Here is a 25,230-nt window from a genome sequence, read left to right as displayed (position 1 = left end):
AAATTTGTAAGATAATGATCAGTTCTTCTCAATAAAAAATTGCAAAGAAAAAAAGGAACAGTGGAACCAGATTATTAAAGATTTTAATAAATGAATGGATAAAGATGTGGTATATGTATACAATGGAATATTACTCAACCATAATCAAAAATGAAACCCTGCATTTTCAACCACATAGATGAATCTAAAAAGTATCATGCTAAGTGAATTAAGTCAGACAGAAAAACACAAATAATGTACAATCTCACTTATATGTGAAATCCTAAAAAACAAAACAAACAAAAAATGAAAACGGATACATAGGTACAGAGAATAAAACAATGGTTGCCAAAGTGGAGGATGGGGGGGCCTGAAATAGGTGAAGGGGATCGATAGGTACAAACTTCCAGTTACAAAATAAATAAGCCATGGAGATGTAACATACAGGCATAAGAAATGTTGTCAAAAATATTGCAACAACTATGCATGGCTACAGATGGTTATTAGACTTATTGTGGTGACCATTTCATAATGAATGCAAATATCAATTCACTATGTAGTACACGTGAAACCATAATATTGTACATCAACTATATTTCAATTAAAAAAAAAAGAAAAACAGGGGAGAGAGTAGAGCTCAGTGGTAGAGAACATGCCTAGCATGCACAAGGCCCTAGGTTCAATCCCCAGTACTTCCATAAAAATAGATAAGTAAAGAAATAAACCTAAGTACTTCCCCCCAAACAAAAAATAAAGAATAAATTTTAAAAAAGAAATGTATGAGGCTACAGAAAAGATCAGCGTTAAAGCCTGGTGATGGGTACTTCAGCTCCTTTGTCCTATCCAACTTTCGTACTTGTTTGAAAATGTCCTTAGTAAACTTTTATCACTGATACATTTTACATTATTAATGTAAAACTTTAAGCCATTACAAAATATACAAAGCTTCCTTTGACCATCCCATACTATAAAAGTCCTCTTTCCCAGAAGTAATCATTATTAGTTAATGTTCATCCTTCCCACCTGTCTCTGTACATAAATACCTAAAGAATCCAATTAGCATTATTTGCGTATTCTTTAAAATAGTATGATTCTGCACATACCATTTTGTAAGTTGGCTATCACTCAAATTCATTCTTTTTGATCATTACATTGTATTTATAGATTATACTCTTGTTTACTATATTTATCTACCTACACATATATATACATCTACAGAAAAGTGACATATACAGTACATACCTGTCATAAATAATGCAAATGTTACGTTTAAAATTCTTTTTTTTAAACATATACTATTGGTTTAAATTTTCATGGAGTCAAAATTATAAACCTTTTCCTTTATGGTATCTTCTTCTGTCTTTATGTTTAGAAAAGCCTTTCCTCTCTTGATGTCAAATAACTGTTGCTCTATAATCTGCTTTAAATTATTTTATGATTTAATTTTAAAAAATCTTTTGGGAATATTTTTGGTATACGGTATGAAATGAGGATATTTTTTCCACCTAAGCTTTAACAAGTTACCCCAGCACCAGCATTATTCTTTTCAAATTGAGATGAATCACTTAGCCTGTCACATTCTACATACATTCAAGTCTATCTCTATGGCTGCTTGTTTATCTCCTGTTAGGACTTGCCTGTTCACATACTGTTTCCCCCCTATTTATTCTACTCTGCTCCTGAGTCTCAGACTATAGAAATACATAGTTATCTCATTGACTAAGGGCAAAAAAGAGATATTAGCCTGAATTGGTACCCAAAATGTAAGTTTAGCTTCAACAAATTTCAAAATACCAACTAAAAGCTAAAATCTATCACACTGGAAAGCTACTTACTTCCACAGTAGTTGCAGCCTTTTGAGTCATTTTCCCAACAAGGTCAACCTGTTCATATCTGGATTTCATGTATTTTTTTGCAACTTTGTATACCCACTGTGGGCAAGTTGCAGAAAAAAGTAAAGTCTGAGGATTGTCTTCAGAATCTTAAATAAACAAAAAGAATTCAAATGCTTTCTTAATATCCTACAATGCAGTTAGCTTATAAAAATCCCCCCAAACGTCAAAGAAATAATGAAAAATTCAAAACTTGGAGTGAATTTTGAACACACAAACTTCATTGCAATTATTAAAACTTTCAACTTTCAACACTGGGGGGAAATAGGAAGAAAACTGAACCCAGAAGGAAGGTGAGAATTTAAGGAGGAAAAATGAGCAAAGAAATCAGTAAAATGAATTAGTAAAACTACTTACTATAAAAAATTATACATAAAAGAAAGCATAGAAAGCTAAGAAAATGGTTAAAATATGCTATTGTACTTTCTTATTCAAGAAAAACCAAATACCTTTAGTATTGTTAGAACACTGGGGAGAATGTAATAAAAATTCATGAAATAAAAAATCCATAAGCTTTTAGATGAGAGAATAATTGCTAATGTGCTTATTTTGAATTAAGATATACCAGTTTTGTAGGATTCATGGATAATATCTTCAACTTGTTCAGCAAAACCTAAATCTAACATCTGATCCACTTCATCAAGCACAACGTGGCGCAGTTTAGAAAGATCTAACCGGCCGCTCTGCAGATGGTCTTTGATACGACCAGGGGTCCCAACCAAGATGTCAATACCATTTCGAATATGATTAACTGTGAGAGGAGAAAAATATCAACACATAAAAGTCAAATATAGATTTTCACCTTTTTTTTTTTTTTTTTTTTTTTAGATTTGAGTAGCAAATAGATCTTTGTGCTACTATCATACATATTTACTCACTTTGGCTTTGATATGATGTTCCACCATAAAAACATGCCACACTGAGTTTCCTAGTTATATCTTTGAAGTCTTTGGCTACTTGGTTTGCTAGTTCCCTTGTAGGAGCCAAAACAAGTACCTGAGCAAGAGGTTTAAAAAACAAAAAGATAAGTTTCTATAAACATCTAAATTCAAACTGAGAAGTCTTTTTATAGATGCATTTAAAACCAGGAATCTCATCTTTAATATCATACTATTTAAAGAAAGAGAACAAATAACAGTAAGAACAATGCTTATATTTAATATATCCTCCCTTCTTTCCTTCAGATTTCTTTTCAAAAGTCACTTTCTCAATGAGATTCCTAACCCTTTTTTCATATCTTCTCACCTCTACTTAACTGTCTCACCTTAACACTTACGCCATATAAAATATTTATATTTTACTTACTTGCTTTTTGTCTGTCTCACCCACTAAAATGTAAGCTCCATGAAAGCAGGGATTTACGTCAGTTTGAGTCACTGTATTCTCTGCACCTCAAACAGTGCCTGGCACAGAACAGATACTCAAAAAATATTTGTTGAATGAATGAATGAATGCTCACCATGTGCCAGGCACTAGTGCTTTACATGAGTTAATCACAAAAACCCTATAAGGTGGCATTATTTTCCCAATTTTACAAATGAGGAACATGAGTCTTAGAGAAGTTGCATCTTGCCCAAGACCCAACAGCTAGAAATAGTGGAGCTGGAATCTCCAGTAATGTCCTTCTAGCATAAAACCTTTTTAAAGGCAGTGTTGGGACTGTGCCCTTTCTATTACTTTCAGTCTTCCTAATTTCACCTAAGAAACAGAACTCTCTAAAAAAGATATGCCCTGTTCTAAGGCCATTATTACTTAATTATATCCATACATGTGAATTTACTTTCACACTGTAATACTACTTAAGAGTCTCAAAGAACAAATTACTTTTAGTTGCATACCTGTTCAAATTTTGCTCATTTTTTTCTTCACTTTATGAACCTGAAAGTGAACATACGTTCTAAAAAGGTCGAATTTTAGGCTAAAATTTCACTAGGTCCTCTCTGTTCTTTACTCTTGATAAATTAAGACATACCTCCAGTACCCCCAACAACACAGGAAGTAGCAATATCATTTCTATAATACCCTTAAAGTCAGTCAGTGAAATAAATGATATTATTTACTGAATGATCAAATAAATGAATACCTTTTTAGCAAAATCATTGTTTAAAAGGAAACGTCAGGAATATGTCAAAAACTGAAGGAAAAAGTCACTAAATTTATTAACTGCAAATACTCCTAAAATCAGATACGTTGGCTTCACAATACAGAGTTATCAAAGACATCTACTGGTCCCTACACATTACATTCGTATGTAATAACCACACTTTACTTGATGTTTCTTTATGTTGAAAATTAAATTTTTGCTTTAGGACCTAAATTTTTACTTTATGCCACAGGGCTAACTCTTCTATCTTTGGGGTAGTTAAACTTAAGGGCAGTATGCTCTTTCTTTCTCTTTCCATTGGAGTAATGTTTAAACCTTTTACTCCCTATAATGGTTACCTTTGGTGAGCGGCTTTTTTTAATTGTTTCTTGATTTCTTTGGAGTCTTTCAATCAAGGGTATGGCAAAAGAGAATGTCTTTCCTGTTCCTGTCCGTGCTTGAGCAATTAAATCTTTTCCTTCATACACAGGATCAAAAGTCTTAACTTGAATAGGAAAGAGATATGTTACCCCTCGACCTGTAAAATGAGATTTCATTGAAATATTTATTTAACGCTAGCATTAGGAAATAAATATATTTATTTGAAAGTAACAATCCTGATTTATCAACTTCTGCCTAAAGATATACCACCTAGCAACATTTACAGTTATTCCTACCTCAAAGAGGAATTATTTTTAAAAATTGGTCTGAATTTTTAACAAATATATATAATTCTTTAAAGTTAAAAATGGATCAGAATGTCAAAAAGGATGATGTAGAAATAACTGCAATTTAAAAAGAGCTATTTCCTTATGCTTGGTATATTCTCTTTTGGTCAGAAAAGGCACAAGAGTTTTCTAAAATCTAGTTTTAGATTTTCAATTGCATATCCATTAAAATTCATTGTACCTTTCAGAAGTTTTATAGTCTCTTCAGAAATAGGGAAATTGGAGAAGGCTCCTTCTTTCTGTTCACGTGTTAGGGTCTGTGAAAATGAAATAAAAATTCTAACTAATATAGTTCATATCCAACTAGGTATTTAGAATCTTTCATTCATTTACTGCTTTTAGTTTTACTAAATGAGCTAACAAATCAACTTTAGTTAGTACTTGCAAAAATTATATAGATTAACTTACAAGATAAATTAGTTGGAAATTAATTTAATTTCAAAATTATCCCTTTAAATAGCAAGCTTACTTAATACATTTTCTCATAATACATTTAAAAATTATTAATTCACACATAAAACTCCCTTTAGAAATACATCTACTACACAAACCAAAATATACTTCCACTTAAGATATCACAAAAGAGCTATTTAATAATCTAAATCATATTCACAGATATAGATAATGTTAACCATGAAGATTAACACAAGTCTATAAACCAGCCCCAAAAGAAATTACACAATGAGGAAAGTAAGTTGTTTCTAAAACTTAAAATTAAGTAAGTTGTTCTATGGCTCTAAAAGGCATTATTTTTAGGTCACTAATACAAGGAAAAGTTTCTGAAATTTTGAAAATTTCTCTAACATATATACAGGTTAGCATGAATTTGTCACTAACATCTACTAAAAACTTTGTGTACTAGTCAATGTGTATAGAGAACAAAGGCAATATACCTACTTGGAAACTTTATTATTGGAGTGTTTAAAGAAAGTAGTTCCAAAACACATGTAATAGCAATTTTCAAACCAAGAACCAGATAAAAGACATGTCAAATTCAAGTTTAATCCATTTAAGCAAACCTCAATGCTGTTATCTTTTTAAGATTAAAAGAAAAAAAAATTTTATTACAAAAGTAATATATATTCATTGCAGAAATTTTAGAAATCATGTATTAACAGAAAGAAATATCTCAATTATCTATAATTCAGTCAGCTAAAGCCACATTTGAAACACACCTTCCTCCAATCCTCAGTCTATGCACATAGTCATTTTTTAAAATGAAATAAGGTCATACCGTATAAACTATCCTGTAACCTGCTTTTCTCATTTAATAAGATACACTGAATACCTTTCTAACATATCGATGACTTTTAGAATAGATGTGTTCTATTGAATGGGTATAGTGTATTTTATTAAACCAATTGCCTACTATCGGACATTGAGGATGTTTAAATTTTTTGCTATTATCAACATTACTGTAATAAGACACTTATCCACACACCTCTGCACACCTCATGATTATCTCCTTAGGAGGACAAATTCCTAAACCCTAACATAATCTACATAAAACAATAAACAGTAAAGCCTATTACAATACAGAGCATCATAGGAAGCAAAATCCCAACAGAGCAAGAAGCAACCTGTACACTCCACTATTAGCAATACAGATTTGTAGGGCCTTATATAAAGCCACAGTCTAACATGTGTGCTTCCTGACAAATAGCAAATTCACAAATTAAAAAAAAACCCATATTGTAAGGAAAGGATTCAACATCTTTTCTCAAAGCTCCCCAAAGATTACACATTAAATGCAAATGTATTTAAATTATTGCTTTCTACACCTCCCAAAAAATTAATACCTAAAATAGATTTCTTCAGATCATTTTTATGTTTCATTTCTGCTTTAAAAACAGCAAACAGCTTGAAGGTTGAGTTACAATAAAACTTAAAAATCACTTAAAGTTGCTATTGTTACAGAAGTACAAAAAGCAGAAGGCAAAATATACAAAGCCAAGAGGCATTTATGTACCCTGTTTCAGAAAGTCAGAATTAATTTCATGAGTACTGGCAAGGACTGAAATTACCATAACAAATACAATCAATAAGCAATTTGGAAAACCTGTTTAGGAACCTAAATGTACAGGAAAGGTTTAAATCTAACCATCCCCCACCTCTGCCTCAAGAAAAAGGCAAAAAAAAAAATGAAAGAAACAAGAGACAAAGGAAAAAAGGCTCAGGTTTCAGCTGTATAGACTCCCTAATCAAACTTCGAGTCCTGGACACTAAGCACGAAATATTATAGAATCAATTCTAATTACTCTGAAAAATCAAATGAGCCTGTATTTCAACAGTGATGTCAAATGCAAAACAAAAGGCATCCATACCTCTTCTAGTTTATTATCACTTGATTTGTGAGTAGAAATATCTAAGGATGACATTCGCTTTGATTTTTTTTCATATTCATCAATGTCTCCATTTGACAGATCTTTTCTTCTTGACTTAAAACGAGATTTAGAAAATTCATCTGAAAGTCTATTACATCCTTCTTCAGTGTCTCCATTTAGCTTCTCTTTCATTTTAGCTTTTTTGGGCTTGGGAACATCCAGATCATCTGCAACACCATTTTCTCTTGTTTCTGATTTCTCATCTGTGTCATAATGGTGCCTTGACTTTCTTTTATCACTCTGTGAGAAATAAAGAAGCAGTGACAAGACGATCACAAGGCCTGCTGTTAAGACTCTAGAAAAATTAGAGTATGATTTCCCCAACGAGCAAAGCTCAATCTACCATAATCTTAAAAAGCCACCTGGTAGAAATTCTGGTTACAAATGCTGAGCCTAAACTTTACCTATTGCTTTCTTTCTCATCCCAACTCTTGTATTCTTAAGGCTTGGCCTCTAGTCCCTCTCTAATCCCATCATAACATTTAAGGGAAACTGAAATAGCTCCTTTTTGGCAAAAGAGTGAGAACTTGAGATTTATAAATTTAAAAACAAACAAAAACTTCTAATATCTCCAAGAAAAAAAAATTAATATTTATTGAATACCTACCCAGCATTGTGTAATGTGTTTTCAGCTTACCTTGTTTAAATCTTCATAACAACCCTATAACGGAAGTACAGGTCCATAATCCCTTATCCGAAATTCCGATATCCATAAAGCTCTGAAAACCGAAAGTTTTTTTGTAACTTATTTGGAGACAAAACTTTACCTGACCTGAACTCATTTCACGGCAAAATTTGACTTGAACTAATGTGAGACTATCTATAATCTTTATGTATCCCACTTAGTGTGAATGTTCACGTTTCATATTAAAGTATTTGATTATAGGTTGGGGGCCCCAAACCCTACTGGGGTGTTAACCTTTTAAAAATCCCCAGAATTTTGAATTCCAAAACACATCTAGCCCCAAGGATTTTGGATAAGGGATAGCGAACCTGTATTACCTTAGCCATTTTATAGATGAGGAACCCAAGTTCTTAGAGGTAAGTAACTTGCCAAAGACCCACATGTGGGATTTCCTGCAAGTCACAGTGCTAGAAATCAAGCCCTATCTGACTTGGAAGTCTGTGCTCTTTTCACATCTTGCTTCCTCTCTGAACTCTCATACTAACAGGTTAAAGAAAAATCAAACCAAAGTATGTAATTCATATAAAAACCCAACTGTTATACGCCCATGGAAAGACAAAACTCTATTTGTAATCCCGGAAATTTTTTTCAAGTTTTTAAAATTCAGTTAATAGAACTTAAAAAGTGGTGGGGGGCAGCTATTCTGCACCTTTAGTTTTAAAATGCCAAACTAGTGCCCAGTGTTTTAATATTTGCCAAGAGCAAGAAATGATTTGGAAATTTAGCACTTCAAAATTACTTAGTCAAATGTTCAAAATAAATTAGATAGTAGCAACTAGTCTTGGTAAAAACTACCACCACCAAAATTTTCACCATGATTTACACAATTTTTACAGAGTAATTTCACATAAAGTTTTCTCATCCATAAAATAAGAGTTCCTATGAAAACTGAATAACATATTTGAAAATGCTTTGTAAACATTAGAGCTTTGTAAACATTCCATTCATATAAGTTGTAAGTTATCTGTTACATCATTTGATCTTTAATTAACTGAACCAGCCCGCATCTCACCAAACCAATAGGTTCTATAGGAAAACAAGATTATTTATATAGCCCGCCTTGGGGTTTGAATTGCTCCTGGGCCCTGCACTTCAGGGAGATGAAGCAAGGTAAAAAGGAGACCTCTAGGTCCAAGCCCTGCAATATCTCAAGGTGATGAAATACATTGTTCCACATCAGATCCACAGTGCTTGACACTCTCCACTTCCTTGGCTTCCACAACACATATATTCCCTCTTCATCCTCTTACCTCTGTCTGCTTCAATGGTTCCTCCCCCTTCTCCTGTGGATGCTCCTTTTAGTCTCTGTTCTCTGCGTACACTTTCACACCATTTTCATGGTTTCAACGTACACTCCCAGGCTTCCTTCCTCATCTGCACTCCAGTTCTGAGAACCTAAGGCCCAGCTCCATATCTCAGCATATCCAAAAACCAAAGCTACCTTCAGTTCAATGCTAGATCACTAACTGAATGCTCCATTTCTACTAGTTGCTACTCCAATCTGTTTCCAAATCTTTAGTTACCCTTCATAATTAAAGGAAAATTAACAAGTCCTTCTGGAGAAACTATAATGTGAAAGCCACGTGAACTACAAGAAAGGACAAAGTTATGGCCATTTCTCTCAAGAATCTTTGGGAAATATTTGGAAAGACACACAGGAGGAATGGGCTAACTTTACAAGGAACAGCATAGTAAATGCAATCAAACGATACAGATAGCACTGGAACAAGATTTCAAGGGGGACTCGTACTCTGGAGTGGTTATAACAGACATAAACTAAATCTTGACAGATGGGTAGGATTTGGATGCAAAAGTTGGAACAAATATTTCGGGACAGAAAACTAAAGTAACTGCTTGGTGATTCCATTTACATGAGTTATCTAGAGTGGTCGAATTCACAGAAATGAGAAAGGTAGTTGCCAGGGGCTGGAGAGAGGGGGCAACGGTGTTTAATGGGCACACAGCTTCAGTTTGGGAGGATGAAAAATGTTCAGGAGATGAATGAAGATGATGGCTGCAGAACAATGTGAAAGCACTTAATGTTACAAAACTGGATACTTTAAAATGGTGAAACGGTAAATTTTATGCTATGTGTATTTTATCACAATAAAAAAAAATAACTGCTTGGCTGGAACGGCAAGTTTACCTTGGTGATAAGGTCAAAAGGGTAGGTTCCGCTCTCTGGGGCTATACAAAATATTTTCATCCTTTTCTCAAATGTCAGCCTTCGAATACTGCTTCCTTACCCTCCAAAGCTCTGTTTTCGCTAAGTCTCTTCCTTTTGAGGGGTGGCTTGGGAAATCTCTACAACGCTTCTAATAGACTCTTTGAGGACAGGGATCTCCTTGGTGCCCAGCCGAGTCTGCCATAAATTAGGCTCAATAAGTAACTGTGAATTGAGTGTGAATACTAACAGGAAAGTCTATTAATAATACAACCCACATGCTCTTCATCACAGCCAAATCTTGGCAACATTGGCTGTGACACTTTTCCTCAATCCTCAACGGACCCGTTATCGAGGTTTGTAAACCTAAGATCGCTTTCCCCAAGATTCTCGCATACAGGACAGGATGACGGAGAAGTAACATCTATTCGAGGCAATCATTTTTCCCCTAACCACCTTCTAAGACGGCCAACGAAAACCAAATGACAAACCTCGCTGCTTAAGGAAGAAGAGGAAAGAAAGATTCCGCGATGGGTACTTGAGTCTGCCCATCTCGCAGGCGCCGACGGGAAGGACTGAGGAACCACGGGAGGTCAGGCCAAAGCCCAGTGCTGCCCTTCTTCAGGTTGGGTGTGTGGAGGTGGGAATGATCCCGGAGCGACCTCAGAGGGGCGAGGGCGGCACGAGGAAAAGGCCCTCAGATGCTCCAGCCCGGTTGTGACAGGCCATCAGGGAGACTCCCCTCCCCGCCCAAGCCGGCGCAGCCCAAAAGGAGGCGCGGCCCATCATCAGCGCACCTTTTGCTTCTCCTTCCTCTGGCTCTCGGTCTCCTCCAAGGGTGCCTCCAGGTCCATAATGTCCCCCCAGAGGAGTTTGCCAGGCATCACTCGCCGCCGCCGCCTCCTCTTCCCTCTGGGCACGGTGGCCACAACCACCTACGGGCAGCGACAGCGTGAAAGGAAGCGGGGGCAGGGCGGCCGCCCGGCCAGCCCCATGCGTCACTTCCGGGACACGCACCGTACGGCGTGGGGGAAAACAATCCTGGATACTCTCAGTTTAAACTTGTCCTTTGCGACGGTATCTCCCAACCAATGAATGAGAGCAGTCTCGATTGCCCCACCCTTGTTCTGAAGTGATTGGCTTCTGAAGTAAAACCCTGGCCAGTCTTCATAAAGAACGCGCGAACTGATTAGCATAAAATGTTACGGATTTTTTTTTTTTTAACTCTTTCTCACTCCACTACTCCGGACAGCTCTTTTTGGCACAGCGTAGATGCTTCGGGGCTTCCCAGTATGCAGTGCTGGGAATGAGGAGCCCCTCAACGCCGGCGGAGAGGGGCCCGCGCGCACGGGGGTTGGCGGGAGGACGTGCTGGTGCGGAACCGAGAGAGACAGCCGCTCGCCGCTTGGCCTTTCGCCGCCGGAAGCTGAAGGCTTCGGCCCCGCCCATTGCGGGGTGAGGCGTTAACGTTTAACTGCATCGCACGGGGCCAGCGGCCCGGCGTTGATGGAGAGGGAAGTTGCGGGGACTGGAGGGGGTCTAGGTGGGCTTGAAGTAAAGAACTGGCCCGGGACAACCGCCCCTCAAATGTTCGGTTTTAGTCATGAAGTTGGTCCTTGGTTCATTTTAGGTCCTTCCCACCCTCCCAATTTGACACTAGAGAAATTTAACCTCCGAAGAGGGATTTACTTGCCTAAGGCCACACAGTTAGTGGCACAGTCAGAACTAAAGAATTCATCTTCTGAATCCGAGATCATTGCTTTCTCCGCCACACCAACCTGAAAGCTTTGAGTTTCCCAAAGCTTGAAATATAGAATGAATAGTAGGAAAAACCTGAAAAAACCTAAAGACAAGCCTAAGTGTCTTTGACAGGTTACGTATTTGCAGTGGATGCAAGGGTCTCATGGGGATTAACTGTCCCTGAATTACAATCTTGAATAAAACTGGAAGCCTTTGATACAAAGGGTTAACTCCTTAGCGTATACCTTTTCTTACATCACCATGCTAGCTGGTTGCCTTTCTTTTCAGAGCCATTTATTTTTATCTCTTCATTATCTTTTCAACCCAGCTACTTTTGAGTAAAGAACAAGAAAACAAATTCAGGTGTAGGTTCAGGGGCACTTCACAAACCGCTTGACAATATCTAGCACACCAGCCTTGTAACCTGAGCATCAAGCTTTTGTTTTAGCAAAATTACAGATTACTACAAGTCATGGGGTTTGGGAATTAGTCCTGAATACCTGAAGCCATTGCTACAGGTCTTCTGCATAATTATAGACTGGCCTGGATCAACTAGAAAACTTGGGAATGAGGGAAAGGATAATTCTTTTTTTCATATTTGGTCCCGCTATAAGTCTCAGGAGATGTACATCTGATGATTAAATTTATTGCGGGAACATGAGGGGCTAGCATGAATAATTAAAATGTACAAGTAACTCAAAATGTAACCTTTTTAGACAAAACCATTTGTCCAAAGGCTGATTCAAAAATAACAAGTCAGCATTTTAAATTTCTTATGGAAAAGGAAAATAAATAAGTGAACTAAAAAAATTATCTTATTAGAACATCTTTATTTTCCAAATATCTTGCCAGAGTCACTGATACAATTTCTTTCTCAAAATTTAAGGGTTGGGGTGCTGTTGCAAGGTTCTATAAAGACTTCTCTTTGGCTTTAGCTCATTAAGCTCTATGACCTTAAGATATAAAAACAAGATGACTATAAACTTGCCTCTCTCTGGTCATTCACCAACCAAGAGGACTAGATATTAATTTTTATTTCATATTTAGAAAGTAGAAGATAAAAAGCGCCATCATTTTCCCTCAGCATGTCAATCTTTTGTGACAAGAGGAACTTAACCATCGTATTAAAATGTTACAATATGTAAATAGGGGGCAACTATAAATTGATCAAGAGATACTGGAGGCAGGGAGTGAGTATTGAGAGTATAGTAGCAGTAAGTGAAAATGGGAACAGGGGAAGTTTCTGCCACATGACCTTCACCAACTAAACTCTAAAATCTTTTTTTTCTTAGTGAAGTGGGGGAAAAATACTTGCTGATAGTTCAGGGAAGTTGGGAGGATCAGTTGATATAACAGTACTACAGAGATTGATGTACAGAAGTGCTTATATATCTACCTTTAGCTCCTAGTTTTGACAGTGTTGGAGAGGAGACAGCTTTGAACACATTTAACACATGTATACTTACGTATCTAGCTCCTGATTCAAATTATTTGAGAAAGATCTTAGATGTTTAACCTTTGGAGGGAGGTCGGCTTCTTTAGTGAATTACTTTGTAGATGTTTTGAACCAAGTGGTGGAAGGGAGTAGTCATATCAGTTACTCCACAAGAGGGCACCGTGATACAAGAAATGGAATCCACTACTGCGAAAAAGGGGACCATGCTTCTAAGGTTTCAAACGGGAGAAATGTCTGTAGAAGCCAGTGAAATAGTGTAGAGCTTGTTTCATATACTCCCTTTTTTGTTAATTGATATATTCCCATTCTTATTTCATGACTCTCATGTCTCTCTTTCTCACTTACTTTAAGCATTAGCCTGTCTTCCCTGTTCCTTAAAAGCCTTCTGGGGCGGGTGGGTAGCTGTAGGATGCGTTCTCAAAATGCAGTTGATCCCAAATTTTTCACTGCTGGGGCTCTTTCCACTATTTTTTCCTCATGGATCTGACTCTTTGAAACATTCTGCCTGCTAAATTGCATTTAGTAATTATAAAAAATTGATTCATGATCATTCTTCTAATCTATGAATAAGATACAAATGGAGCTTAACAATGTCACACCAGCATATGATAAGGTTGTATTACCGAGCTGGTGTAATTATACTACGTGATATGCTGAAACCAGTCTTGACTGCTCCATGTTTCCCAAACCCAAGAGAAATGACCATTCCACTACTTGGTCTGAAAAGGCCTGCCAGAAAAAGTTCTGGCAAGGCTATGTAGGTCTTATCATGAACACAAATGGATCAAATATAGATGAATTATCTCTCAGCCATCTCCCATCGTTCCTCTAAATCTCTTCCTTTCACTCACATGACATTCGCAGCCATTCTGCTTCCCCTCTATCTCCGCCACTGAGATAATCACCATCCTGACTTCTCAATATCGTGCTATGTAGAGTCTCACATGAGAGGAAACAGAGAAAAAGTTGAGCCATATGCCTACTGCCATAGGTATTTAGGACACTGTTAATTACAGCGTGGAGACATTTGTTCATGTCCAAGCTGGTCACAAAGAAGATCTTTGACAGCAATGATTGGATCGAAAGAATTCTTCTTGCAAAGTACCCAACACATCTCTATAAATTCTTTCTTTCTGATGATAAAAGACTTCAGTTGCAAGCAAAGTAACTATGCAACACTAAAACACTATTTTCTGGGGGTTTATGTTGAAATTTGGTGAGCTCCACTTACCATAAGAACTCAGTGTTGATATGGAGACAGAAATTCACTACTGGGTAGTAAATTAACATCCTAAATATTTGAGAAACTAATGAATGATGATTCAAGTTAATTACATTTAATTGAAGAAGACCAATGATTCCATAGGTTTTTAAAATGTAAACAATCTATATATTCCCAATTTATAGTAAGGTAACTTTAAAAAGTCAATGTCAAAAAAGAAAAAAGCCCGTAACCACAACAAAATCTGTAATGAGGTTAGTAACAATGCTTACTTTAGAATTCTTACATACTCAAAACATTCTGGAGATTTCAGGTCAAGATGGCGGGGTGGTAGGACCACGAAGCTCGCCTCTCCTCAAAACATTCTATATTAATGCTGTACATTTTTACAAAAAAAAAAAAAATTCCAAAAGAAAAATAAGAATTAGACATTTATGACTGGAGTCAGTTGTAGTAAAGAATTGGATGTGAGAGTTTGACTGCTCTTTGTGCTCTTGAAGTTCTGCAGAAAATTCTGTCTTCTTTGTAGTCCATCCAAAATGACTGAATTACTAGATATCAGACTCTGTGTCCTAAAGACATTAAAAATAACAAAATTACTGCCTTTCATAAGGGCCTGGATTTCTAACCAAGACATATCTTCATTTGTTACTCTGAAGCAGTATATTTACTAACATGAAGGTGCACTTGTCAAGTAAGTTAACCTTTAAAAATCTAAAGTGCTCTTTACATTTAAAAGGATTCCCAACAGCACCTCAATTATTTGACAGCTGCTTTCTAAGAAGTTCATATTTTCTGAGCATTGTTCTCAGATCCAAAATCAACTATATTCTAGTCAGAAACAGTAAGTTCCCCGAAAAACTCTTCTATACAGCTGAAATGACAAGTATCTTCTCACGTAGTTTATTTCTTTTTTGAGAAATCATATGGAAGGGAAAAGCGAACTATAATATTTTTCATATTGACAGTGCTCCTTTCCTAGGAGCTGTAAGCTATGTTAGTCCCTTATCTAACACGTCTGCCTTGCTTCAGCCAAGTCACATTACTGGTTGGGCATTTTGACATTCCCCTTCTCCCACCTTGCCTCCTCTCCCTCATTTGTCCCTTACATTAAGATATATCTGAAAAATGTGTCCTCCATAAGTGTTTCCCACACAGCCCAGCACTCTTAAGTCCACATCTCCTTGGCAGTTATGAAGAGTTTATGCTTTGTTCTTGAGTTCGTTTGTTGGTTGGTTTCCTCAACTAAACTACATTGTAAGCTTTCTACAGGTAGCAACAACATCTTGTTTGTCTTTGTCCCTCTAATCCTTATAACAGTCATGGCATGCAGTTGATGCCCAAATGCTGTCTTCCCTCCCTCTTCTTACAAATGTCTTTAATGATTATAGATAAAAGTCTTTCAAGAAAGCCATATTATAAGCAATTTTTAAAAATAACATATCTCAAGATTTCTCAAATTTAAATTCTCAATTACACATCAATTTCTCTTATCTGTTTTGGGTTTATTTTTGCTTTTGCTTTTGCTTTTGCCAGAAGGGAAAAAGGGAAGCCATGGCTTATTGGTTTATACCACCATTGTTTACTTCAAAGATATGTTTTGCAACTTCAATGACTTAATGTAAATTAAACTATTGTTTTAAACAGAAAAATCTTGTTCTCCAATAAAGTAAAGATACGTTTAAAAAATGCCGACTTCTGGGAATTTACCTTAAATTGTAAATAATCAGGTATTTCTGCAAATATTTATATAATAACAATTCACTGCAGACTGATTTATTATAGCAAAAAACTAGGAATAATCTAAATGTCAAGGGAAGGAAAAATAGTGGTTATGTAAATAACAAGAGTCCACACAATGGAATATTGAGCAGTCATTTTTTAAAAATGAGTTGGATATGTATGTATTGATTGCAGGATATCCATGGTAAGTTAGGTGGAAAAAGAAAGCCACAGCTCTGTATGATTTGTTGTTGAAAAATTATATTTAGTGGAGGGGAGGGAAACAGCTCAGTGGCAGAGCACATGCTTAGCATGCAGGAGGTCCTGGGTTCAATCCCCAGTGCCTCCATTAAAAAAATAATAATCACATTTATTAATACATGAAAAAAAGCCTACAAGAATATGTACGAAACTGTTAACAATCTCTATGGGACAGGAATGGAAAAGGTTGGGGAATGGAGACTTCCAGTTTCACTTTCTACATTTCTGTATTACTTTACTGTTTCTAAGGAGGTACACAACAATTTTACATAATTAAAAAAACTAATGAAGATATATGCCAAATTTTAAGATAACTTTTTTAGAAAACTATTTAATAACCTGGGGGGACTGTTCATTGTATTCTTTTGAAAGGAGCAACATGCAAAATAGTAACTACAGTATGAGTTCAATAGATAAACTATATAGATCACTATGTGGAGACTAAAGTGTTATAAATACACCAAATATAAAAGGACTTTTAAAAAAATCTAGGTGGTGGGGTGATTATAGTGTTTTTTTAAAAATACTTTTCAGTACTTCTTAAATGTTCTATTATGACCATATTATTTTTATAATCAGAGCAATGTTATTTAAACAAATTGGCATGGACAGTATTAGTAGAAAATAGCCACATCTATTTCTCAACTTGTGTAGAGCCAGCAATACAGGTGAACACTTCCAACCCTGAGTTCAGGAAGTGCTTGGGTTATGGTAACCACTTTCCTTCCTATTTTTAGAAATACTTCAAGATTTAGTAGCAGTGGAACAGTCAAATCTTGGTTCACATTTAAAAGTGTACTCTGTCCTACTATATAAAAGATTTCATTGTAACTTTAAACAACCTATTCAGTAAAGGCTGGCAGAATTCTATCATTATAAAGTTTATTCAGGAGTCTCCCACTAGGTAACTCAGTTTGCCCTTGATTTTACTAATGCCTGTGGGATGGTGGCTAATCAAATGCTTTTATGTGCACTTACCGTGGAGAATCTATTCCACTATCTCCTGCCATGCTATGATTTTCTGTTCCTTCCAAGTGACTGAGTTCATTTTGGATCTCCTGAGCCAACACGGGCATATGTGAAGTGTTGAAAAGTTCTAACTTTTGTGTGAACTGTTTTCTCATTTCCTGATTCTGAGCACTCTGACTCCAGCTAGCTGGCTTCTTTCCTGTGTCACCAAGACAGTCTTGGAGAGTTTCAGCCTCAGAAGCAGCTTTCCTTGTGTTGCAGTAATCAAATACACTTCCATCGGCAGGTGATGAAGCCTGTACACATTTAGCTACACTGAGTTCCTCTTCATAGTTAAAACCAGACTGGGTCCCTGAACTGAAGACACAGCTTTCAGCAGAGAGATTAGGTTTTTGGCCTTCACCTGGGTTAGTGAGCAACCCAGTGGGTTTGTAATGTTCATTTCCTTCAAGCGCATGAGGCTCAGACCTACCTACATTGCTAATGTACCCAGTCAGAGACCTTTCAGTCACCTTTTGTTTCCCTAAGTGATTCCACTTGCTTCCCCCTGTAAAGGGATACTGAATGTGGCCAGGCAGCATTTGAATTAAGTTGTCATTCTCAGAAAAGTCATCCTCATCTAGATATAAGGAACTGCAGGCCCCATCATCATCTTCCACTTCCTTCTGATACAAGACCTGGTCATCATCAGAAAGCCCTTCATTTTCTGGACTCACAGTCTCTGCTTCCTGGACAAATACCTTTTTCATTACACTTTCCTCTGAGTCTCTGTCTTGTCTCTCGGGTTGTCTCAAATGGTTCGCAACAATCGGGTAATCTAAAAGACCAAGGTTTTGGAACTGGTGTATTGTTTTATCAACTAATCTACAAGCAGAGAATGCTTGGTCTAAGGAAGAGGAGCCTCGTGGTGGCAGGACATGCTGTGTTTCTTTTGTCTCTTCTAATGTGTCAAAGTGGGAATAACTTTTCCTCAAGACTTCAGGGATTGCCTTGTTTTCTCCACCATACACATCATATCTCAACATTCTTTCCCTGAAGGAACAGCATTTACTATCATTTTGCAAAACACTACATTGACAGCAATTTAAGAGGGGATCTCTAAAGTCATCGCTGATAGGTTTGACAGTAAAGTTAGTCATACAAATGGATTCTGCTCTCAATTTATCATTACACTGTTCTGCACATGGCTGTCTGGCTTCATTCTCAAAGATTCTTGAATCCAAAGACCCTGACCTTTGGAAAGGCTTTCCCTTTGGTGCAATCTGACTGGGTTTCAGATCACTAGTCTTCTGGATGTTGTACCCTTTGGTTATAGGGATCCCTCGGTGAGACAAACCCTGGAAAGGATTACTGATTTGCTTTTTGTAAAACAAATGAGAACCTAGCACTAATGGATTCTCATCAAGTGGTGTCTGAACTACTGCTTCATTTGGGCTTTTAATTCTGGGGATGGGCTGTGTAGCCGGGAGCTTGGGGTATTTCTCCCGTCTAATGCTTCCTGGTTGCGGCCCACTTCGCTGACTCCTGGTTTTGTGTCTTTCCCTATGAGACTGGCCCTGCCTTCGAGGCTTTATAGACCGGCCCTGCCTTTTCTTAATTCCCACTTTTGAAAGATACTTATGCCCAACTGACAGCATACCCGTGGAAGTGCCCTGGCTGTTATATTTCTTCTGCTCTTCGTATTTTTGCATTAGGACAGTATGTTTGGTTAAGTTGTCAACGGTCAGAATGGGATTGATTCGTTTGATTATCTCATGTTCAATGTCTCGAGGGATATTGTCCAAGTTATCTTCATCTCGGACAGGCCACTCTTCTGGTGGGAACTGAGCAGAGAAACTGCTGTACTCCGTTCTAGACTTCTCCTTTCTGGATATACTGCGCCAGAAGAGGCTAAAGCCAAACTTCTTGACTTTTTCCCTGTCTTTTCTGTGTGCCAAAGGTTTGGCGCTTTCACAGACCTGATTCTCCTCAGACACTGAAACTGCTCGATTCTGTACCAAAGATTTGGATTCTCCAAAACCTTTCTGGCCTTTGCTAGTCACTTCTGCAGCAGCCGGTGGTTCCTGTGCACCCTGAGTGCACACATCAGGGAAACAGCGGCAAGAGTGACAGTGGGAAATGGGGGCTGCATTTCCTTTGGCAAACTCTGCACAGCTCTCCACGTTCACCAAGTATGTGATGGAAGTTGGCATCCGGGGGCTTTCATCTGATAGGACTGTCTTATTTTCTTTGGGGGTTGCACTTGTGATGAAGTAAGTCTGAGGAGTAACTATGAAATATCCTTCTCCAGTATGATAAATCTTCCTTTCTTTAATCAGACTTCCCAGAGTAGTATAGAGAATATCTTGAGATGGAATTGCAGTGCCTAAAATAAACAAGCATTTTACATTGATAGATTCTGAATAAGAAACATTTTAATGAGTGAAATCAGTAGCTCAGAAGTCACCACACATATGCTTGCTGAATCCAAGCTAATTGGAACATAGTTAATGAATGTAATTAAAATGTGAAAGAAGCATTACCAAGAATCATAATTGAATTGAGTAACAGGAATATAATTTTGTCTACACAAAGGCATATGTCTAGGTTAATGATTAAGTAGAGAAAAAAAATCTGAATTCACTCAAATACAAACACCAAGTTACACAACCTCATTATAAATTTAAGTGTTGACTAAGGAAAGTCCTGAGAGCAAACATAGAAGTTTTTGAAAACCACAATTTCATAGCTTAAATCTTAGTAAGAATCTAAAGAGAAAATGAAAACTAGTCTGTGCTTGGGCGAGGGCAAACTACCTGACATCTGGATTATGGAGGTTTGACAAACTGAGAAGGTAACAAAATAACTTTAAAAGAAATTCCCTTTCCAAATAGCAGGGTTGAAAACTATATTTACATTGTGAAAACAGTGTGTAAAATGTGTAACACCGGAAGAATACATCAACGTATCAACATTGGTTTCCTTGGGGGAATGGTGACGTGAGTGATTACTCTTCTATACTTTCTGGATTTTTCTACAATAAGCATAGTTTATGATGGGAAAGATAAAAATGCTCTTTGACACTCATGCATTTGGATACCACGCAGCTATAACAAGGATGAGATAGATCAATATATGCTCGTATGGAAAGATCTCCAAACTATGTCTTTAAGCTAAAAAAGTAAAGAAAGGTGCAAAGAGAATGTGTAGAATGATCCAATTTGTTATTTAAAAAGGATACACATATTCAAATACAATTTATGAAAGTATACATGAGAAACTATAAATGATAGAAGTTGTCACCTCTGGGAAGTGACCATTTAAGAATAGGACGTCAGGGGAGAAGATGAATGTTTTTGCACTCCTTTCTATAACATGTGACTTATTTGTTACCAGAAACATTATTCTTGAAAAAGTTAATTTGGGAAATAAAAGAAAAACTCATATCAAGTTTATTGAGGCAGGCCTTTCTATGACAAGGCTCTAACATAAGATTCAATCATAGAAAAAAATGGGAGTATCACCCAGTTCATTTACGTGTTTAAGATGACATAAAAAGAAACCAAACACATGCAATGAACTCAGAAAGAAAAACTCATTACCCTACCTGGGTAATGTTTCATCAGATGTTCCAAGAGTGTCTCCTGTGTTACCACAATCTGAGCTGCATTCATATCGGATACTGCACAGCAAAGAACTTCAGCCAAAGGTATAAACTGAGATTGAGCTATTGGATTCATTTGCACCGGAAAGACATCACCTAAGTTGGAGATTAAAAAAAAAAAAAAAAGGAAAGGTGAAAAATTTGATACACTATAAAATGTTTGGAATTAGTGAACAAGAGTAAAAACTGAATAGCAGGTGGAACTGCTCCTCTTTCACCAGTCCTTACTCAGATTCTGCCAACATGACATGTGCGATGATAGAAACTACAGAAGAAAAAGGCTGTATGTTATGACCTCTACTTTTAAGAAATTTGTAATATTTGTCACTACTTTATAAGCAAGAGATCGTTTCCAAATGAAAGGCACCAAGTGCTACCGGAGTTCAGGTCTCACAATGCTTATGCGGCAATTCACATCTTTCAAAGCATTTTTTCATATTAGCTTCTTGAGACAGGCACAGAGGAGATTATTATTTCTTTATTTAAAGTATGTAAAACAATAGAAAGCTCAAATAATTGAGCCCAAGGCCTAAAAGCAAGTAGTGACAGAAATAGATCTTCTGACTCCTGATCCAGTATTTTCATCATTCCGCATTTTCCTGACTGGAATGATTAGGAAAATTTGAAGAAGGAAAAGGCAGAAGTCATTTCCAATTTGCAAGAATACATGGAGCAAAATCATGGTGCGAGGGAAGTACAAAGTACACAAGAGGCGGCTAGAGTTATCTTGGTTGGAGAGAGTTTAAGGGTAATATCAGACCAAAGTGGAAGATAAGGCTAGAAAAAAGAGCTAGACCATATTGCCTTTCCTCTTTGCCAATGTATTAAATGTTCTTCTTATAATGCCATTAGGTTGAGTTTTAGATTCTCTGGACACTCAAGGGAACCCCTCAGTTATTGGAAAGGAAGGACTAGGACTCAGGAGAGAGATCTGGGAATCAACCAATAGGGATGAGAGCTGAAGCTCAGGCGTAAAACAAATTCTTTAATAGACGAGTAAAGAAGAAAGCCAAGGAACACTTAACTGAGGGGCTACCTACATTTAAGAGATAGTAGAAATAGGAACTCATAAAAGACAGAAGGCACAGTAATGAAGGCAGGAGGGAGAGAACAAAGAGTAAGAGGAAAAAAAAAAAACCCTTCAAAATGAATAGCCAATCAGTAGAGTCAAGTGCTTGAAAGAGATCAAAAAGTTGGAGAAAAGGCAACTGGATTACTTGATTGAAACAAGGTGACATTGGTGACTTTCAAGAGAATTGTTACCACAGGAAAGAACAGATATTAAATGTCAGATTGAAGGGAAGGGAGTTGGTGAGAAAAAACTGAAGTTAATGGCTCTTCCTCCTAGAGCAGGGTTTCTCATCTTCGGCACTTTTGACATTTGGGGCCAGGTGCAGGGTGACCAATTGTCCCAGTATGCCCTGGACTGAGGGGTTTCCCAGGACACAGGATTTTCAGTGCTAGAACCAGAAAGTTGAAGGCAAACCAGTATGGTTGGTCACCCTAGCCAGAGAATTATTTGTTGTAGGGGGCCGTCTTGTGCATTGTAGGATGTTTAGTAGTGTCCTTGACTTCTAGATGCCAGTAGCATTTCCCACAGTTGCAGCAAAAATGTCTCCAGACATTGCCGAAAGTCCCTGGAAAGAAGGAGTTGGGTATGGGGGCCAAAACTGCCTCAATTGTAAACCACTGTTCTAGACCATTTTTTGGAAAAAATCTGATTGTCAAAGAGGAGAAACAGAACACAAACTACAAAGGAGTAGGATCAAGTGAATGTTAATGTGTGTGTGTATGCTGGGATTTTCTTAAAATCTCTGCACATTTGGATGCAAAAAGGAAGGGCTTTTTGGAGATGACAGAAATGATTCTGAGAGAGAGGAGACCAATAAAACAGCAAGATATCCCAAAGGAAGGGAAAGGGAAAATGTACAAAAGGCACAGATAAAAGAACTATATTAGAAATGAGATAAATATTACTTCATCTGAGATATGAGAAAATAGAGTGGCAGAAGACCAGAAATATCTTGAGGCATAGGGTGAAAAAAACATTAGTACAGCAAGGTCATCTGATCTCCATGAAGTTGGGGAGAACTAGGAATGGGAGGAGGAAAAAATGGGAATGAGGAGGTGAAGAGTAGAAAGGGAGTTTGAACAGTTAGTCTCAGAGTACACTAGGACACTGAAAAATGAATACAAAGATTATGAAGGAGCCCCGAGTCTCAAGGCGATTTAAGTGTGGTGTCTGGTAGATGAAGTGGCAGTTGGGAATAGAAAAGGATGAGAGTCAGGGAGGCCAACAGTGCTTCTAAAACTTCAGCGTGCATATGAGAATCACCAGGGGATTGTGCTAATGGGCAGACTCTGATTCAGAAGATCTGAACCTGAGCCTATGATTCTGCATTTCTAACAACCTCCCAGGTGATGTCCATGCTGCTGGTCTGAGTAGCACCAGTGTGTTGACATCCATAGTATCAGCTGAAGTAACTAATCATTCAACAAATAAACATGGCCCTAGGGCTGCATAGGAGTCAACTGTAGCCAGAGGGAAGCCAAAATAGTTAGAAAACCTGGCTATACCCTGCAGTTGACTTTCCCAGTGACAATGAAAAAGCCAATACATTGCACTGGTTGTTGAGGGGGAAGGAAACTGATGAGGAATGGCCAAGTGTAAAGGGTTGTAGCTAAAGCTGGTCAGTGGCTCACAGGACTTACCGCACGAAAGATAAAGGACTTCCATCAGGAACCTGATAAGCAGTTTGCTATTAAAGATCACATTGCTCTGTTTCCTTGTTTACTTACACGTCTCTATTTGGAAGGCTGGGGCATCTTTGACCTTGGAAGGTCGCAACACAGGGGAGAATTGCTGTCTGCTTTGGCAGCCTAAGGAAGGCTCTCCTCTTGGCCTGCTTGGTGCTGTCCCATTGGGTGATGCTAAGATACCTATAGCATTCTGAGAAGCTAGGATGAATGGCTAATTAAGTAGCATTTCAAAGGGCAGTGATAAGAGATGATGCTATGAAACTTAATGTCCGAGTAGAATGTTAACTGACCTAAAACTCAAAATCCTCCTAGAAACTCTACCTCTGAGCTAGGCTGGTAAGCCTTTCTCCCCATCTTCGTTCCCTCTTTGCTTTTCCTTTTTCCCTCTGCATCTGAGATTTACTTTCTTCTCTTTCCTCTCCCTCCTCAACCTGGCCAAATACAGAATTAAAGTACAATTGCACATATTTTTTTGCTTCTTAAACATATTTAACTCTATGTGCTTAATTTAAAACAAACATATATCTCCTTCCCATCTTCCAAGAGAGTCTAAGTGACTTTTTTCTTGTATGTGATCTTAAATTGATTACCTGCCCCACTTCATGTGGACTTAGAAGTCCTTAATTCAAAAAGGGAGGGGGGGAGGTCTCCTCTCCTAGAAAGTTAAAGACTAGAGTATTGGAGAAGCGGGCAAAATCTGAAAACGATATGCTCAACCGCATAATAGGCACTCAAGCCTCACCTCAACTCTAGTGTACACCCAGTTACTTTGAACTTTTAGATAGGGGTGGGAAGGATAGAGATTAAAACAGAGATGAGTGGCTTAGAAAAGCAGTGCATGTCTGGTGCTCCTGCTGCGCCCCCTGCTGGTGGCTTCCCATTTCTGTGCAAATGAAACAAGGAAGCTGTACTGGGGTCCAATAAAGGGTCTCCAATGAACCTTTGGGCTAGACTTGAAGCAGCCCATTTGCTAGCTCAATCCTTAAGCGTGTTTCCTCTTTCCATGGGAAAATGAATAGTCAAAATAGATTTTTCATGGGGCTGAGGGAAGGGATGCATGGGATGTTCCTGTACATTTCTTTGCAATCCCTTGTATACCTATAATTACTTCCAAGTAAGTTAAAATGTACTTTTCAGAAAGCACTACTTTTAGTTACCAAGCAGAAATGTATGAGAAAGAGAAGCTCTTTCTTACATTTTAAAAACCCCAAACTTTTTGTTAAAGAATCCTTAAACTGCTTGCCAAATCCAAAGACATATTTAGAAATTTTCTTCATAATTCCTACCATAGTGTGGGGATGTGTATTTTAAAAGAGTAAATAAATCTCCTACCAACTAGAAAGACAAATGCCCTCTCTTCTTTTTAAAATTACTACAACTATGTGTCAACTGCCTTTCAGAGAACATGTTAAGTCACATTTAACGTCTGCTGTGGAGCTCCCTCTAAACAAAGCCTAGAGAAAGCTTCTCAGTACATTTCCTTCACAGCCGTTGCTAAGATACGTCTTCAGGTGCATAAATCATCAAGAGTTTTTTGTGCAG

General features: G+C 37.4%; 2 protein-coding genes across 6 annotated transcripts in view; both read right to left on the bottom strand.

The window, feature by feature from the left end:
- DDX50 (DExD-box helicase 50) overlaps positions 1–10,910 on the bottom strand; it is a 28,437-nt gene extending 17,527 nt beyond the window's left edge. Inside the window, exons 1-8 of one of the 3 annotated variants that reach the window (XM_074374112.1) lie at positions 10,713–10,862; positions 7,704–7,785; positions 7,007–7,306; positions 4,864–4,939; positions 4,314–4,492; positions 2,750–2,867; positions 2,437–2,622; positions 1,815–1,960 (exon numbers count right to left, since the gene is read on the bottom strand). In XM_074374112.1, the coding sequence (XP_074230213.1) occupies positions 1,815–1,960; positions 2,437–2,622; positions 2,750–2,867; positions 4,314–4,492; positions 4,864–4,939; positions 7,007–7,198 (897 nt within the window). In that variant the 5' untranslated portion in view covers positions 7,199–7,306; positions 7,704–7,785; positions 10,713–10,862. Of the gene's footprint in view, positions 1–1,814; positions 1,961–2,436; positions 2,623–2,749; positions 2,868–4,313; positions 4,493–4,863; positions 4,940–7,006; positions 7,307–7,703; positions 7,786–10,406; positions 10,663–10,712 lie in introns of those variants that run through there. The other 2 variants (XM_010951674.3, XM_074374113.1) reach the window with 2 other exon arrangements.
- A 3,516-nt stretch (positions 10,911–14,426) lies between these two features.
- STOX1 (storkhead box 1) overlaps positions 14,427–25,230 on the bottom strand; it is a 44,380-nt gene continuing 33,576 nt past the window's right edge. For 2 of the 3 annotated variants that reach the window (XM_010951675.3, XM_045514228.2), the window contains exons 2-4: positions 20,872–21,024; positions 17,295–19,650; positions 14,427–14,905 (exon numbers count right to left, since the gene is read on the bottom strand). In XM_010951675.3, coding sequence (XP_010949977.2) covers positions 14,758–14,905; positions 17,295–19,650; positions 20,872–21,024 — 2,657 coding nt within the window. In that variant the 3' untranslated portion in view covers positions 14,427–14,757. The remainder of the gene's footprint in view (positions 14,906–17,294; positions 19,651–20,871; positions 21,025–25,230) is intronic. The other variant, XM_074374111.1, reaches the window with a different exon arrangement.

This window comes from Camelus bactrianus, chromosome 11 (assembly GCF_048773025.1).
Source record: "Camelus bactrianus isolate YW-2024 breed Bactrian camel chromosome 11, ASM4877302v1, whole genome shotgun sequence".
Lineage (NCBI taxonomy): Eukaryota > Metazoa > Chordata > Mammalia > Artiodactyla > Camelidae > Camelus > Camelus bactrianus.
The sequence above is the reverse complement of the archived record's forward strand: the minus strand, read 5'-3'. Positions and strand labels throughout refer to the sequence as shown.